This window comes from Sarcophilus harrisii, chromosome 6 (genome assembly GCF_902635505.1).
Source record: "Sarcophilus harrisii chromosome 6, mSarHar1.11, whole genome shotgun sequence".
Taxonomy (NCBI): domain Eukaryota; kingdom Metazoa; phylum Chordata; class Mammalia; order Dasyuromorphia; family Dasyuridae; genus Sarcophilus; species Sarcophilus harrisii.
In genome coordinates, this window is record NC_045431.1 from 97378625 (window position 1) to 97393282 (window position 14658).

General features: G+C 33.8%; 1 protein-coding gene across 2 annotated transcripts in view; it reads right to left on the reverse strand.

Moving 5' to 3' along the window:
- Positions 1 to 14658, reverse strand: part of LOC100917791 (probable ATP-dependent RNA helicase DDX60) — a 119734-nt gene that overhangs the window by 13428 nt on the left and 91648 nt on the right. For both annotated transcript variants that reach the window (XM_023505872.2, XM_012552124.3), the window contains exons 30-35: positions 13965 to 14165; positions 12298 to 12402; positions 9901 to 10042; positions 6774 to 6895; positions 3008 to 3155; positions 1535 to 1677 (exon numbers count right to left, since the gene is read on the reverse strand). In XM_023505872.2, the coding sequence (XP_023361640.1) occupies positions 1535 to 1677; positions 3008 to 3155; positions 6774 to 6895; positions 9901 to 10042; positions 12298 to 12402; positions 13965 to 14165 (861 nt within the window). The remainder of the gene's footprint in view (positions 1 to 1534; positions 1678 to 3007; positions 3156 to 6773; positions 6896 to 9900; positions 10043 to 12297; positions 12403 to 13964; positions 14166 to 14658) is intronic.

Below are 14658 nucleotides of genomic sequence, written 5' to 3' on the forward strand. Positions count from 1 at the left end.
CTAAGTGACTTTTCCAGGACTGCATGACTACAAAGTATCTGGGATCAAATTTGGACTCAGATCTTCCTGACTCTAGGCCCAGTACTCTACCCATTAAGCCTAGGTGAGTGAATACAAACTCATCTAGCCCAGTGTATCTATTCAACTCAAGAATATCCACCCATTTTGCCATCTTCCCTGCTGCAATTCATTAACTCCTCCATCCACCAAACCCTAATAAATACATATAAACACACAACACATATATATATATATATATACATGTGTATGTATGTAAATGTATGTGTGTATATTTGTGAGTGTGTGTGTGTGTGTGTGTGTGTGTGTGTGTGTGGGAGAGAGAGAGAGAGAGAGAGAGAGAGAGAGAGAGAGAGAGAGAGAGAGAGAGAGAGAGAGAGAGAGAGAGAGAGAGACAAGAGAGAGACAGAGAGAGAGAGAGCGCATTCTATTAGAATGTAAACTTTTTGATGAACAGAATAATTCATTTTGTATTTGTGACTACCGAGCCTGGTGCACAGCAGATATTTAATAAGTGCTTTTATTTTTCATTCATATTCTATGGTCTCTCACTTGAGAATACTACTGAAACCAGTAGCTTTAACTATAACTCCCATGCAAATGACCCCCAAAGTATGGAAACTAGATATATAGCTTTGTCCTAAAATACTGCTTTAGTAACTGTCAAAAAAGGAAATGAGATTAATTAATAATGAACTGTTTTTAATGAACATCTGCTGGCCTCTGAGATTACTGGATCCTTTTCTAAATGTTTACTAAACATCTCTTTTTAATATGGTCTAGACCAAAGGAATTCAGTGTCTCTGGCTGATAGTTATATGACCCACCTCTACTATTTCTTCCCACTAATTTAGCCTTTCCACCACTGCTAGACTTATTTTAGTTATAAAAAGACTTAGCCATATCATTGAAGCTAGATAGCACAGGGGATAGAGTCCTAAGTTTGGAATCAGGAAAGACTCACATTCCTGAGTTTAAATGTGATCTTAGACACTTACTATATAAGTCTAGGCAAATAATTTATCCCTTCTTGCCTTAGTTTCTCATCTGTAAAATAAGTAAAGAAAGAAATAACAAGTCACTCAAGTATCTTCGCCAATAAAACTCTAAAACACAAAATTCAGATATGACTAAAACAACTAAATGACCAGAGTCACATTATTGTTCCATTCAAAATTCATTAATGGCTTCCTTTGAATAAAGTTCAAACTTCTTTGAAATTGTATTCACTAAGAAATTTCTGTGGGTTATAGACTCCTAGGCTGTCCTCATAGCATAGCTGAAAGCCAAATCTCAATTAAGTTCCTTAAGATCCTACAAAAAAGAGATCATCTGAGGAAAATGATAGAGCAGAGAATAAGTAGGACTCTAAAACCATCAAGGGCTTGTTTTCCTAAATATTTGTGTTGAGACTGTATTTTTTGTCAGCACAGGCACTTCAAATCTATACTGACCAATAGGAACACCCCCATCCACCCTGTTTTCCACATTTCCCTCTCTTGTCTCTTCTACTTACACTGTCAATATTCTTTACTTGAAGTAAATCTTGATTTGTAATTCCAGAAAGACACACAAAGGGTGAAACAGCAGATCTGCTCTCTTTGCAACTCATCAGATGAGCTGCAAGCTTGGAAGTGGCACCTCTTTTACCTGTGAAATCTGAAGGATTCAAATTGGAATAAATTAGTTCTTAGGATCAAGAAATATGTTTGACACTTTTTCTAGGATAGGCAATCTTGACCTTGGAGATACAGATAGATTTTTTTAAGGAATCTAGAGTCTATGTATTTATAGATTAGAGATGATATGGGCAGGGGAGGAGGATATACATGATGTGTGTATAGATCCAGATGGAGGAAAGAGAAGGATAGAGATGATAGTGACAGAGGATAGATATAGAAAGAGGAGAAAATAAATACATAAAAAAGAGAGATTGAGATATTGGTATAGATAATCTAGATATAGTTATAGTTATAGATTCAGATAAATAGCAATTGAAATGTAGACATTATATAGAGGCATAGAAAGACAGAGGTAGTAATATATAAATATAATGTATAGACATATAAAACTGTTTCAGTCTAAAGGGTTTCCTTTGTAATTCTACTAGAAGAATCAGAATTTAGGAATACCTATAAGGACCAAGTTATGTCAGTTGATTCATTTTCTGTTCATTTTTAATCGGCAAGGCAAAAAACAATTGAGTAAACCTGAAAATGTTTACTTTAAAATGTTAATAAAATGTATCAGTTGACATTTTTGGTTTTCCTAGTATTTAAAACATTCTAAGAATAGTTCCATAGTCTTCACTAAACTGCCAAAGGGGAACATAACAGTCCCCACTCTAGGGGAAACTTTTTATCAGTCATTCAAGCCTGTCTTCTCCCAGACCTAGCTAATTGGTGAATAGGCTTATCTCCTACTGCCCTGTCATCTACTATCCCTGGATACTCTTACTCAAATGACTAGCAATAACAGAGCCACAGGAAGCCTTCTTACAATGACGCTTTGTCTTTTGTTTCTTGATTGAATATACTTTTAAGCAATACCAAGAAGTGCCCATGGCTACCTTCTGTCTCTATATCTTAATCTCTTTCATTTCTATCCATTCTCTTAAGAAAAAGAGTCACAGAAATGTTTTCTTGGAAATTTCCCATGTCTTCTTGTGCTCTTGCCCCCACTTTATAATTTCAATTCTATTCTATCTCCATACTATCAAGCCAGTCTAGATTATTATAATTTCAATGAATCATAATAGAAAAATCTATTAGAAAAGAAAGTGTTCATTTACTTTTATCCAAATCCCAAAATCACTCCACTACCATCAGACAGCCTTGCAGAATCAAATGACTGAGTTCTATGCTATTGCTCTGCTCCATCTTAACCATTCTTCTAGTTTTGAATCACGCTTTGTATAGAGATCATCTTATAGGAAGCATGTGTAATTTCATTAGTATCATATGAGAAAATAGTAGTAACATCCATTTACCAATTTTTGACAAGGGGAGCTGATATTCTTGCTTCATGTCAGCAAACTTAGAAACAATCAGTAGGAATTGGCTAAAGTCTCTTATCACTTTTGTGTTATACTCCAGTAAAGCAGCATCAAAATCTGTAGGGAAGTCTTCAAGGAACACCTAAAGACAGGAGAGAAGTGTGTTAAATTTGTCCATAAATCTCATGATGAAATATTGCTGGCACTGGCATATGACTACCCAGAATGAAGTGCTTTCATCAGAGAAAGTCCTATGAGCAAAACAGAATTGAATTAACCCAAAAGAAATGTGAGATACACAAAATTAGAGAAGCTACACCAAATGTTCACATGGACTATTTATGTCAGACCTATGGCAGAGCACTTCAAGCTCTTATTATTCTGATCAGCTATAGTTGGGCAGACTCAATTCTAACACAGTGCTGTCATTTTGGTCCTCTTTGAAAATGAAAGACAACCACCAATTTCTGCCAATCAAAAATCAATGGCATAGAAATGGAGGAAAACTAGTTTATTAATCCCAGTGTTCAGGCTGTACTGAACATTCACCAATCAGTCAGTAAGCCCTGAGCAACAGTTTGAAGCTCTATTACATAGGTTTCAGTGACATATTTAGGATGTGTACAATTGAATTTCAAAGAGCAGTAAAAGGAAACTAATGTTTTTCACATCAAAAACATAGATGATAGAAGATGACGATCTATGTCAGGTATTAAGAGGAAACTAGTTGATTAACACCAGCTTGGAATTGATATTTCAAATCTGATTTTGTAGAAACTGTATGTTGCATGATAAAAATTAAGCCAAAAATCTCTTGTTATGGACATTATTCTGTTTTAGTTCTCATTCAAGAAATGTATCACCCAGAAATGATGGGATTGGTTCTTTGCAAGAAGAAAGTGCAAAATTCAGAGAAGGAGAATTTAGGGGGCAGAGAGAAAATAAAGGAAAAAAAAAGTTCTAACACTCTCAAATCATGACATCCTTTATATATGGTATATAAAGTAACTCTCATAATGAGTTTGCCAAATGGGCACAACTAGAAATATAAAGAAAAGTTCTAATCTGGTTAGTTAAGTGGTTAATGATCCATATCTCTTCCTGATGCCACTGCAAATTAAACCAGGTGTAATATTAAGGTTAGCTGTTAGGGGATTTTTTTGGTAGGGGAAATACAATTCAAGCATTTTAACATCTAGGCAGCTAGGTGGTACAATTAACAAAGTATTACACTTGAATTAAAATAATACCTTAGATACCAGTTATGTGACAATGGGCAAGCCATTTAATCTTTACTTAAGTTACCTCAACTAAAACATGTTAATAAACTAGCACCTACTTCACAAGGTTGATTTAAGAGCCCTAGATGAATTTTAAAAACAAAATATAAATGCTAGCTATCATAATTATTATTATTATCAGGATAGGGAATTCTTAGTATGAAAATTCCCTATATTAATGATGATAGATGAATCAATTTAATTTATAGTCTTAGAGAATTGCCTGGGACACTGAGAACTTAAATGATTTGCCCAGGATTATATAGCCAGCTTTTGTCAGAGGTGAATTCCATGAAGTGGGCCTACCAAAAATAAGCAACATTTTTTAATCCCTTCTTTCTTTTATTCATAGTAGTTATTGGGGGAGGGGGGAGAATTACAGATGTCTTGTCTTTTCAATTTTATTTTTAATTAGGGGATAAAACAACCATTTCCATAACATACTACCATTTTTTAAAAGATGATTGCATATGAAACTGCAAATCTACTATGCACACCTTGCTATTCCTCTAAAATATACATCAAAATTATCATGAAAATATTCTCCTTGCCACCCTAGAAAGGGCTACAATCCAATACAAATAGGTGTGTATGTAAAAACATTCTATAAATTTTTCTATTTACTAGTTCTCTTTTTAAAGGTTTTTAAAAATTTTATTTTGAGATATTTTTTCTCATTCTCCTACCTCCTCTTTACTCCTTGTTGAGAAAACAAGAAAAACAAAACTCTTTACAAACATATGAAGTCAAACAATTTCCTAAATTGGCCATGTCCAAATATCATGCATATACATAAATGCCTATGTGTGGCATATGTATTTATGTGTGTGTACACTTGAGTCTCTACTTTGAGTCCATCACTTCTTTATCTGTAGGTGAACAACATGTTTTATTATGATTCCTCTGGAATTTGTGGTTGGTCATTGTGTTGATCAGAGTTCTTAAATCTTTCAAGTTTGTTTGTCTTTATAATACTGCTGTTGTATAAATTATTTCCCTGGTTCTATTCACTTCACTTTCTGTCAGTTCATATAAGTCTTCTCAGGTTTCTCTGAAACCATATTCTTTTTTCTTACAGCAAAATAGTATTTCATCATATTCACAAACATAATTTTTTCAATCATTTCTAATTGAGAGACACAACCCCAGTTTCCAATTCTTTGGTCAACACAAAGAGTTGGCATAAATTGTATTGTACATAATTTGCATCTTTTTATTTCTTTGAGTTGGACATAGTAATAACATTGCTGGTCAAAGACAGTTTAATAGATGGTCAAAGTTCCAAATTGCTTTGCAGAATGAGTGAACTAGTTCATTGTTCCACCAAAGGGAAATTTATGACATCCAGCATTTGTTATTTTCCCTTTTTATCAACTTTGCCATCGGATGGGTATTAGGAGGGTCAGTATTGTTTTAATTTGCATATGTCTAATTATTGGTGACTTAGATTTTTATATGATTACTGATGAGTTGGAGTTTTTCCCCTGAAAATTCTCTATTCAAATCCTTGGACTTGAAGAATAGTGAAGAATGGTTGTTATTATTATTATAAAGTTGAATCCATTATATGTGTGTGTGTGTGTTAGACTATACTATAATTTATCAAAGAAAATTGCTATAAAGATTCCCCTTTCTCAATTTTCTAATCCTCTCCTAATTTTAGTTGAATTTTGCTTTTTAATTTTATTTAATCAAACTATCCATTTTACCTCTTGCAAACTTCTCTGCATATTGTTCAGTTAGAAACTTTTCCTCTATCCAAAGATCTGACAAGGATTCTCTTCCATCTTCTTCTAATCTATTTATTATATCATCCATTATGTCCTCATTATGATGTACATCAAGATACATTTGTAGCTTGTCTTGTTATACAATATGAGATATAACTCTAGTGTCTGCCAAACTGCTTTCCACTTTTTCCAAACAATTTTTTTCAAATGGTAAATTCTTGCCCCAGTAGTTTATCAAATACTTCACTAGTGCAGTCTTTTGTTTTTATATATTGTGTACCTAATTTGATCCACTGATCAAGCTTGATATTCTGTTCTAAAGATTATGATATTAAAGTATAGTTAGTGATCTCCAGATGAGTTTTATTATTTTTCTTGTTGTACAATGTGACCCTTTGATAGTTTGATTGGCCTTACATTGAATTAGCAAATTTAGGTAATATTGTCACAACAAGCCATGAATTCTTGGTATAAATCCAAATTGGTCATACCAAATAATTTTTTGATACATACTCTAATCTCCTTAACATTTTATTTGAAACTTTTGAATCAATATCCAATAGAAATATTGGTCTATAGTTTTCTTTTTCTGTTTTGACTCTTCCTGATTTAGGTGTCAACATCATGGCAAACAAACAAAATGCCTCTTATTTTTAAAAGTTCTATAATAGTAAGATTTTTTATCATCAGGTATATTTAATCCCATTTAGAACTAATCCTTATAATGTCAAAATCATCTTTTAGCCATACCTTGGATTGATAAAACTTTAAATTGCCATCTAAGAGCTTTGCTGGAATATGCATTCTTCCAAACAGATTTGCCAATACTAATGTAAGTTTTTCCATCACATCTTGAGAAAAGTATTTTGAGCCTATACAAAGTAAAAATGGGTAGTTAGAAAGATACTTACTTACATAATAGGATTATAATTTAAAATTAAATTGATTATGTGCTTTTTCCAGAGGTCTCTAAAATTCCTAATTATTTAGCTTATTTACATTGTAGTGTACAAATAAGTCTCAAAACATCTCCCTGCCACTGTGCTTTGTAAACTTGTCCCAAAAAATTAATCAACAACATATTTGAGCACTGTATGTGTCCAAGGGGGAGAAATGTAATCTCTGCCCTATAAAAGTTTCATTCCAATCAGACTAGCAGTCACTGTGCAATAGTGAATAAAGATCTGTCCTCAAAAGCAGGAAGATCTGGGTTCAATTCTCACTTCCAATAGATACTGGTGCTGAGATCCTGAACAAGTAATTAAATCTCTCAGTATTGTAGATAAATCTCTAAGTCTGTAAATTATAAAGTACCATTCTTCATTGCTGAAGGAATTTCCTCCCTATTAACTCCCCAGATCAATGAAATCACAGCTTTGGGGTGAAAATGATAGAATCAGAATATTTGGAGAGAGAAAGAGAGACAGACAGACAGAGAGAGACAGATAGAGATAGAGACAGAGAGAGGCATAGACTTAGAACTGGATGGAAAAATCTAGTTCAATACTCTTTGAGGAAGCTGAGACCCAAAGAGTTATATGAATTGCCCAACTTCAAATGAATAGAAATTGCAAAGCCAAGATTTGAACCAAGCTCCTTTTAGTTCAAATCCAGCTACTCTTTTACATTATAAATACAAAAATAAAAATAGCATGGCAAAATCTTAGCTATTCATCCATAAACCAGCTTATCTACAATTCATAGGCTACCAGAATGACACTGGTCCCTAAATTTATTTTCCCACTCCACCAAAAGAAATATATTAGATAGTATGTGTGTGGGAAGGGGGGGGGGAGAGAATCCCCTGCAATTAATAACAAAACATCCATCCTAAAATTGCAGCCATTCATTGGTGAGTTTTCTGCTCAAAAGAAAAGGATTAATTAATTGATGTGTGTTATAGAACATCAGGAGACAGACAGATAGATAGACAGAAAGTCAGAGAGAGACAGAGACACAGAGAGAGAAACAAAAAGAGAAAGAGAGAATGAAGGAAGGAAGGAGGGAGGGAGAGCCAGAGACAGAGACAGAGACAGAAGGAGACAGAGAGAGAGACAAAGAGAGACAGAGAGAGACAGAGAGGAGTGCAATTGTTAAAAGACCAAGAGGACCACCTGCATATTGGATAGATCCATTATGAACAGACCCAGATAAGGACTACCCAGGAGGAAAGATATTATCCATAGTGGTAGAGAGAATACTGTCATACACACTTATTTAATTGAATTGATCTATATTAAATTGAATTTGTAAAATCAGAGCTCCATGGATGTACTGAAATATTTTCAAGTTAGTAAGAATTTTTATTATATGTATTTAATGTTAATTCTTTACATGTTGATTTAGTAGCTAAGTCAAAACTTATCAATAATCTTGTATGCTTTAGATATGGAATATGGAAAATGAGACATAGGTGTCAGGCTCAGAAGGCAAGAGAGATTTAAAATAAAGTACTAATCTGGATAGGAATTTACACAGCCCAGCTATCTACACCAGCCAAATCAACTAAGGCTTCTCTCTTTCTTTCTCTCTCTCTCTCTCTCTCTCTCTCTCTCTCTCTCTCTCTCTCTCTCACATTATCTATCTCTATCACAGATCTTAACATCTTCAAATGTTCCAGGTTCTATTTTTGTACTTTAAATTTGAATTTTTAAAATAAATTTAATTCAATTCAATAAGAATTTATTAAGTGTCTACTATAGAAAAGACATTGTGGCAGGTGCTAGTGATACAATGCAAAACAAACAGACCCAACAGTAGAAGACCAGTATGTGGAAAAAGTCTTGTTATATGGGGTAGTGGAAAGAGGGCTAAATTTAGAGTAGAGAGTTTTAATTCATTTATTGGAAGTAGAAATCCAAATTCTCTTCCTTGCTTTCTATGTAACATTGGCCAAATCATTCTAATTCACTGATCCTTGGTTTATCTATAAAATAGGAGGAAATTTTCCCATAAGATGTGAAATCTGAACTGAGTGTTGAAAGAAACTCAAAATTCCAAGAAATAATTGAAAAACCTGGTCTCCATTCAATCATTTATCTCCCCTATCATCTGTCTATCTCCCTATTTATCTATTCATCTATCATCCATTTGTCATCTGTCTAACTACCTATCTGACTGTCTATCTAAAATACAGGCCAGAAGTAAAATGTGAAGAGTTTTATATGGCAAACTAAGGATTTGTATTTTATCCTAGATAAGAAGGAATCATTGATCATTTTTGAATGACAATTGGATATTTAGGAATATGTTTTAAGAATATGATTTTGGCAAACATATGGAAAATGAATTAGAGAGTGAAGAGTTGATAAGGATCTGAGCCAGGGTGATATTATGTCAATGAAAAAGAAGGGGACAGACATCAGAGATGCTATGGAAATAGAATTGAGAGACTTGGCAACTGTTTGGAAATGTGACAGTAAGAGAAAGGGGAGTACTGAGTATTCGTTAAGTAGTTAATTTAGCTATGTCACTTGTAGCAGAAATTGTTTTATTCTTTGTATTTATACTTCAATGGCTGGGAAACAGTAGTTTATTATAATGTCCTCTTAATTATCTTGCTATGGGTCCCTTCGCTCACCAATTCATCTTCCATACAGTGGCCAAAATCATATTCCTAAAGCACGTCTGATTGTCACTCAAAAACTTTTGCAATTCCTTATGGCCCTTATGATAAAATACAAACACCTTACTTTGTCATATAAAACCCTTTACAATTTGCTATCATAGGAGCCTATGTAACAGATAGATAGGCAGGCAGACAGATAGTAGGAATTTAATAAATAGTGATTGATTATTTATTATTTTTGCTATCTAATTTTGGTACAGGTAAATCCAGATACTTTAATACTTCTAGATAAGTGAAATACAAGATTACCTTTTTTAGTTGGTTGACATAGATTATGGAACAGGCCTTTTTTGAGGAAACTGACGAACAAAAGATTAGAAGGTTCTTGATAAAACAAATGTGAGACAAGTCCAGCAAAACCAATTGGATTTCCTTCACAGTCCAAATATCCCTGTGAAGTTAGCATAATTTATGAATTTTCTTTAAAATCCATAATTTTATGAATATGCATAAATTTAATAGCAATCTTAACATCTACATTGCTCTTAATTGTTACAAAAAGAAAAGCTAATTTCTAGTATATTAGGTACATACCATAAATTTTTCCTTTCTTCAAATTCAATAAACACTGACTAAAGGTCTACTATGTACAAAGCATATTTATAACATAATTAATATATCCAAAATCTTTTGAACATATATGGTAAGTCAAGTCCTAGATATCATCAGGAAATCCAAAGCATAAGAAAGATTAATCTTTTTATTTTTTGGTAAAGATCTGGAAATCTATTACTGTAAAAAAAAAAAAAAAACTTCCAGTATGGAAACTCTCTTTTTTAATGCAGATCAGCAGCTTGTCTATAACCTATAATCTTACTGAGTTTTCTGAGACACAAGAGTCACTAACCCATTGCCACATAGTTGGTAAGTGTAAGCTATAGAACTTGACCCTTAGCCACCACAACATCTATTATTCCACATTGTTTCTCCATTTATCTCTCTAGTGATAAATATATCAGTTTCATGCTTAATACATTATTGTTTTATAATTTTAGTTTTTTTCAGTGAAACCTTAACAAATTTTTCATTGATACAATCAAGTCTAAAGGAAGTGATAAGTTTCAACTGTTGAATATCGTTGAATAAATTCCTAGCTATATAAAAATGACCAAGCACTTTTCATTCCAATAAATTTCCAAATAAAAATCAAATAATCATTTGGATCAAATAATTTCATATAATGCACCATTTCTAAAGCTTCCAATGTTGGCCCTAAAAATGATATCTCAGTCATGTCTTGGTTTGGTTCTAAGTCATCATAAATCCTATCCACTGGAGTTCCAGTTTAACTTCTGCCTTGGGGGCATCTGAAAGATTATTTCAGTTTTGTGTACAACTAGAATTACATAGGGTGCATTTGGGAGCTCTGCTTCAATTCTAAGATCCCTTAAACCATATTTCAGATTAAGTAGACAATGCAGTCTTTCAGAGGACAATATCAAAAGTTTTAAGTGATAAATTTAAGACTGCACATTAAACATGGTATTTTAAGTGAAAAGGGACCATAGACATCTCTGTATTTTGCCCTGCTCAGAGAAGGATATAAACCGGAGTACATCCAAAGAGGCATAACCAGTAAAGGTAAAGTCCCTTTAGTCTGTGAAATGGTTAATGGAAGCAGAGATGTTCAAGCTAGAGAAAGTCCAGGGAGACATAACAGCTACCTGAAACTGAAACTAATTTAGGATCATTCTTACACACTCAATCTGCTTGCTCTTCAAGAGAATAACTTAGAACAATGGGAACAAGTTGTTTAAAAAAAGATAAGTTTAGACTTGATATTAGAAAAGCTTTCCTATTGATTAGAATGGATCCAAAGTGGAATGAGCTGCCCCAAAAGGTGGATGGGTGAGTTTCCATTCATTGAAAGTTTTTAAGTAAGTAGAAACTGGTAAAAACCAATTATTGGGATTGCTATTATGAGACTTCTTTTTCAAAGATAAGTTGAATTAAATGGTTGATAAGATCCTTTCCTATTCTAAAACTCAATAAATTATGTGATCAAATCAATCAACAACTTCATTTTATCAATGTGGAAATCCAGGACACAAGATGTAAAAAGATTTATCCAAGGTGACAAGGCAAACAACTCAAACAAAAAATTCTTACTACAATGTTCTTTTTACCAATGACAGAGCTAGCACAAGCTTTAGGGTAGATAATAACTGTGAATGTAAAGTGACTAGAAATGCTACACCCTTCAAGCTTCAGTGATTCACTATCATATGTTGCTTTGGTGCAATATTTAAGAGCTTTGTGGGCAGCACTGGAATACTATAGAATCATATGGAAGATGTAGTGCTAAAGAGGCAAGAACTCTGATATGGCAGCCAGAATTCTTGGACTCCACACCCATCTCTTCCATTAACTACCTATATAATCTCAAGCAATTCATCTTATTTCTCTGTGCTAAAATAAGAGAGTTTTAGAGATCTAAAAGTTTCCTTCCTGACCTAAAATTCCATGGATTTAAGTGAGCAGGCATAGGACAAATGCAAAAACAAGCATCCCTTTTTTTTTTGGTTGGTTGGTTTTCAGTAGAACTCTCAAGGCACAGCTTTCTGAAAACTTTAATTGAATTGGCACCTGACAGAAAGCTCTAAAGTTAGCAATCATATTTCAAAGAAATTCAAATGAGAACCATACCTCTTTCATAAGAAATTGCATTGAAAATAAAAAATATAGCTTCAGCATCTCCTGGATTCTGGGATTTTTGAAGGATAACAGTGAATGAGTTAGCACAGAAAGCACCTTTAGAAAAAAAAAATTCTGAGTTAATTAATTTTTAGCACGTATGAAAGACATTTGTAAATAAAATGCCACAAAGATGGATATTTTGTGAAATATTTACTCATCCACCATGGCTGCTTACAAATACATGAAACAGAACTGGGATGAGAACTGTAAAAGCATGGATTTCATAAAGAAAAACACAGAAACATGCATAAACTGACACAAAGTAATGTAAACTGGTCCAAGAAAACAATAAGCTCAGTGCAGGTTGAAACTATTTAAAATTTTGGAACACTTTGAGTGTATACATAGTGGTTATAATATGTAAATGAAAAAAGAACCACAGAAAAATAATAAAAATGAATGTTTCTAAATTATAAAGAATAAACTTGATCATAAAAAATATGAAAAAGGAAAACGGAAGGAAGGAAAGAAGGGAAAAAGGAAGAAAAGGAGGGAGGGAGGAAGGAAAGAAGGAAGGAAGGAAGGAAGAAGGGAAGGAAGGAGGGAGGGAGGGAAGGAAGGGAGGAAGGGAAGGAAGGAGGAAGGGAGGGAAGGAAGGGAGGGAAGGGAGGAAGGAAGAGAGGGAGGAGAGGAAGGGAAGGAGGGAGGGGAGAAAGGAAGGGAGGGGAGGAAGGAAGGGAGTAGGGAGGAAAGAGGGGGGAAGAGGGGAGGAGGGAAGAAGGGGGAGGGAGGGAGGAAGGAATAATCACAGAGGGAAGATATGAGGTTAATGTGTATAGAGATGATGATTTAATCCATGAAAATTAATGAGATTACCAAGTGAAATATTATATAGGGCAAAGAGAAGAGAGTCTAGTACAAAGTCTTAAAGGAAAACTATGGGTAGTGGGTATGGTCTGAAGACAGAGGAAAGACCGAGAAGTAGACAGGTAGAAGGAAAGCCCCAGTGTTACAAAAACCAAGAGAGAAGAGCATATTAAGAAGAAGAGAATGATCAACAGTGTTAGACTGCTGAAAGGTAAAGAAGATTGAGGACCAAGGAGATGTCATTTGATAATTTAGATGTCACTGGTAACTTTGGAAAGAGCATTTTCTGTTAAGTGAACAAGTTAGAAGTTATGCTATAGATTTCAGTGTTTTGTGTATGGTATTACTCTGTATTTACATCTAACTTTTTCTTTACAACAAGAGAGAGTTCAATCTGGCATGGGAAGAGTGTGAAAAGAAGAGATATCAGGAAGACTGTGATATAAAAATTAAAGGCATCAATACAATTTTTTTCAGGGGGCAAGGCAGTCAGAGTTAAGTGACTTGTCCAGGGTCACACAGCTAGTGTTAAGCGTCTGATGGCAGATTTGAATTCAGGTCTTCCTGACTGCAGAGTTGGTACTCTATTCATTGTATCATATAGTTGCCTTAATACAACTTGTTTTTCAATAAAATTTCCACAATATGGATGTCATTCAAGATATGGGACTCTAATGAGGAACTATAGAAATATTTGAGTTCTACCAGATTAAGTTAAGAGAATAACCAATCAGGTTATTAATTAATAATAATTAGTTAACAATCAGATTAATAATGAGGAAAGGAGCATTAGTTATCAACCACACCACCTTTGCATTAGCAACTGGGATGTTGTCCGCTTTGGAAACCAATAACATGAGCCGTAGGACTAGGCTCATGCCAAAGGGGAATTGGCCTTTCAGTTCTGGTACATTGGATTTGATAAGCTTTTCTATTTTCGGTAATGGAATATTATAGAAAAACACATTTCCCAAAAAGTCTTGACCTCGTCTTCCTGCACGTCCAGACATCTAGAAAAGAAAAAGCATAATGTAAAACTTGCCCAGATAATATTTTAGGAGGATGGTAAATTTGTTATGTGATATTAATTTTCTTGGATGAAGAAAATTATACATTTGTAAATATGTTGATGCAACAAAGATCATGTTAAACTAGGAAGCACTTTGTGAAAAGATCCCCATGGCTAAGGAAAAGTAGAAATTTGTGATAATCATTTATCCATTCTAAAAATTGATTAAGCTCTTACTAAATCCACAGCATTACTTGGATTAAAATGAAAAAAAAAAAAAAAAAAAAAAACCAGCCTCTGCAGCACATCCAAACATTTACCACCTAACTATAGTATAAGACAGAAGACAAGTGCCATAGGGGATTCGAAAAAGGACTGGAACAGAGGTTTCTTTATTACAGATAACTTATAAATGGGGAGATTTCTCCTTACTAATATAAGTCTACATCTTCTCTGCAACCTAAAGTCCTAGAGAGTTATCTAGAAGATTAAGA